This window comes from Macrobrachium nipponense, chromosome 33, assembly GCF_015104395.2.
Source record: "Macrobrachium nipponense isolate FS-2020 chromosome 33, ASM1510439v2, whole genome shotgun sequence".
NCBI lineage: Eukaryota > Metazoa > Arthropoda > Malacostraca > Decapoda > Palaemonidae > Macrobrachium > Macrobrachium nipponense.
The window spans coordinates 12,531,637-12,535,140 of record NC_087219.1 but is presented as its reverse complement, the minus strand read 5'-3'; the positions used below and the strand labels follow the sequence as shown (position 1 = coordinate 12,535,140).

At 32.5% G+C, this 3,504-nt stretch overlaps 1 protein-coding gene across 1 annotated transcript; it reads left to right on the top strand.

Annotated features, from left to right (window-relative positions):
* The first annotated feature begins 244 nt into the window (after nt 1–244).
* LOC135202683 (uncharacterized) lies at nt 245–1,271 on the top strand. The gene is made up of 3 exons (XM_064232169.1): nt 245–292; nt 533–626; nt 1,010–1,271. The coding sequence occupies exons 1-3, from the start codon at nt 281–283 to the stop codon at nt 1,207–1,209; spliced, it is 306 nt and encodes a 101-aa protein (XP_064088239.1). The 5' UTR covers nt 245–280; the 3' UTR covers nt 1,210–1,271.
* Nucleotides 1,272–3,504: the final 2,233 nt, after the last annotated feature.

Sequence of the window (3,504 nt, the reverse complement as noted above, 5' to 3'; positions counted from 1 at the left end):
TCTGATAATCTGACCACCTTTATAAGACTTCTCACCATATTACAATACTTTCTTTATGAGTCGAAGTCTTTACTTCTGACAAAGGAGATGGACGGAATCACATTTCATTTTCCATCTTTGTCCACAATGATTATCCCTGACGGCAATTATCACGAAGAAGAGGCGTGTCCGCTGGATATCCATCCCTCTCCAAGGCTGTTTTTCTGTATAAATGCCGGTTCCTCGAATGGTTTGTCGTCAGTATTCCGAAGACGGTCCTTAGACACTTGACTCACTCATCATGAAGGTTACTGTAAGTGCTTTTAAATTTATGTTCTAGCAAAAATTGAACAGAATGATTGACTAATCAGTATACGTGATCTAATGCGTTCATTTCCAATATTGTAGACAGATTCTGTATATTCTACAGCAGTTTTTCTACTGAAATTATAATCTACTAACCTTGATAATTTGAAAACATCGATATAAAAAAAATGACTTCATTACGTTACACCCTAAAGTTAATGGATGGTTTACCTGGCACCCTTTGCAGATGTTCCTGTGCCTTTTGGCCGTTGCCTTGGCAGAACCTGAGCCCTACTATAACCCGCAGGTGCTGGCCGGTCACCCTCTACACTACAGCCATCGTGAGTCCTTCTGAGCCGTTAACCATTCTTGGATGTTCTTGAAATATTTCTACTTTTAAAGGGGAACCGGTTTGGAAATTAGGTTATTCGATGTAAATTCAGTCGAGATATTCCTTCGTTCTGTTATCTGCCGTTTTCCTGTTGCTTTCTGGATAGACGTCTTAAGGATTAAAACATTAATAAGTCTAAAAGTTCTTCTGCCTTCACAGTCTATGGATTCCCACTCATCCACAACCTAGGCCTAAAAAAAAAAAAAAAAAAAAAAAAAAAAAAAAAAAAAAAAAAAAGGAGTTCAAATCCCCTTTCTTTTCCGCCAATGTCTTCTAGGTTACTGCACAGCTTCCTTATTCCTAATAGGCCTATGTCTTTTTCTGCTTTCACAGCCTACGGATTCCCACTCATCCACAACCAGGGCCTACCCCTGACCTACAGCAATCGATTCCCACTCACCTACGGTCACGACCTCCCTCTCACCTACAGCAACAGATTCCCACTCCCTTACAACCAGGGACTCGGTTATCCCTTCGGCCCTAACTTCTACCCAAGGGGAGTACCAGCAGCAGCTGCAGGTGCCCAGGATTAAGTAGCTTAATTAAAAATGATGTGCTAATATTTTCCTAAATAAATGTGACTACTGAACAGTAATATTGTTTTTATTTTCTCTTTTCAATTGTAAATGAAATAACGACGTGGAAAAATGAGCATAATGGTTTTTTACAATAATTTCATGATCATTTTAGAATAATTAAAAGAATGGGATTTGTATGCATATTTAAAATAATGGAAACTTCACAAAATAAAGATCAGAATAAAAAAGATTATAAACTCCAAGAAAATCAATTTACTGTGACAATGAATAACAATGATTTCATTAAATAAAAAATTACATTGTAAGTAATTAAAATAAAATATTAAAAAGAAAAAACAAAGAATTAAATAATAAAACGATATACCAAAAAATAAGAATAGTAAAAACAATAATAAACAATTGAAATATGAATAAAAATACAAAACCAGAAAAGCATCTGATAATATCACTTATTTCCTGTCAAACAAGTAATCAATATTATTTATATTCAGTCTTTTGTTTAAGTATGAAAAAATTCAGAAGTGGTCAGAAGTGGCACTTCTTAAAAATTAACACTGAAGTGCTATTTGAATCAGTATTGCACTTATTAAAAATTAAGAGATGCAGAAGTGGTACAAAACTGCAATTCTCAACAATAAAGAAACTTTTGAAGTGAACGAGGAATTAACTTCTTAAAAATGAATGAAATTTGAAGTGGTCAGAATTGCACTTCTTAAAAATGAAGAAAATTCAAAATGAACCACAACTGTATTGCTTGAAAATGAAGAAAACTCACAATGAACCACAACTGCACTGCTTAAAAATTAAGACAATTCAAAATGAACCATAACTGCACTGCTTAAGAATGAAGAACAAGAACACTCAAGAACCACAACTGCTCTGCTTAAAAATCAAGAATCATTTAATTTTTCCAGATTTGAACTTCTTAAAAATGAAGATAATTAGAGGTGATCCAAAATTACAATACTTAAAAATTTCAGTATTTCACTTCTTGAAAATGAAGACAAAGGAAGTGATACTAGAACCAGTAACACACGTTTTAAAAATAAACACATTTTGAGGCGCCCAAGAATGGCAATTTTTGAAAAATTAACAAGATAATAAGTGGTATTAAACCCACGATGCACCTCTTAAAACTGAAGGAACTTTGAAGTACACCGGAACTGCACTTCTTAAAACTGGAGGAACTCTGGGGTGGTCTTGAATTGCACTTCCTTTTAAAATGAAGTGATTTTGAAATAGTGAAGAATTGAGCTTATTAACAATGAAGAAGGACAGAGTTAGTATTAAAACCAGTATTGCACTTCTTCTTAAGAATGAATAACAAATGAACTGGTACTAGAACCAGTATTGCACTTCTCACTTCTCAAAAATGAAGAGGCGCAGAAGTTTTCCACTTCTTAAATATTAATACAGTCTGAAATGATATATAAGAACCAACAAAGGACTTCATCCAAATGCAAGTAATTCTAAGATGGTATCAGAACCATCATTGCACTTTTTAAAAGGGAAGAAGTGTAGAAATAACATTTGAAGAACCAGTATTGCACTTCTTTAAAATGTAGAAATTCTGGCATAGTATTAGAAACGCTAATGCACTTCTTAAAAACGAAGGAATTCTTAAATGGTACGAGAACCAGTACTGCACTTCTTAAAAATAAACAAAATCTGAAATGGTATGAGAAACAGTATTGCAGTTCTTAAAAATAAAGAAAATATGAAATGGTATGAGAACCAATACAGCACTTCTTAAAAAAGACAAAGTTTGAAATACTTAAGAAATGCTCCTTTTATATATGCAGAAAAATATACCTATGCGCGATTAAAACAAGTATTGAACTCCTTGAAACAAAAAATCTTTGAAGTAGTCCAGAATCACACTTTTTATAAATGAAGTAACTTTGAAGTTGTACAGTATTCCAATTTTTTTTTAAAACGAAGGAGGGCAGAAGTATTATGCGGCACATTTTAAAAATGAATGAAGCCTAAAATGGCATTAGAAGTAGTATTGCACTTCTTAAAAATAAAGAGGTACAGAAATGGCATTAGAACCAGCATTAATTATTATAATAAAAAATTTCTTTTATTTTAGTCAAATCCTTCCATTATATATGTTATATATGATATATATATATATACATATATATATACGTATGTATTCTATTTGAACACAAAAAAGAGTAAACCTTTGATGCTGATTGTGTTGAGTAGAAAATGTTGCATTAGAGAATTTTAATATTCATATATGATCCGTATAGACCTGAAATAATGTTAAGTTAGATTCTAATA

Bases quoted from the DNA above. Each gene is read 5' to 3' on its own strand.
- LOC135202683 (XM_064232169.1), top strand. The intron at 627-1,009 runs GTGAGTCCTTCT...CTGCTTTCACAG, and splicing joins CCCTCTACACTACAGCCATC to CCTACGGATTCCCACTCATC.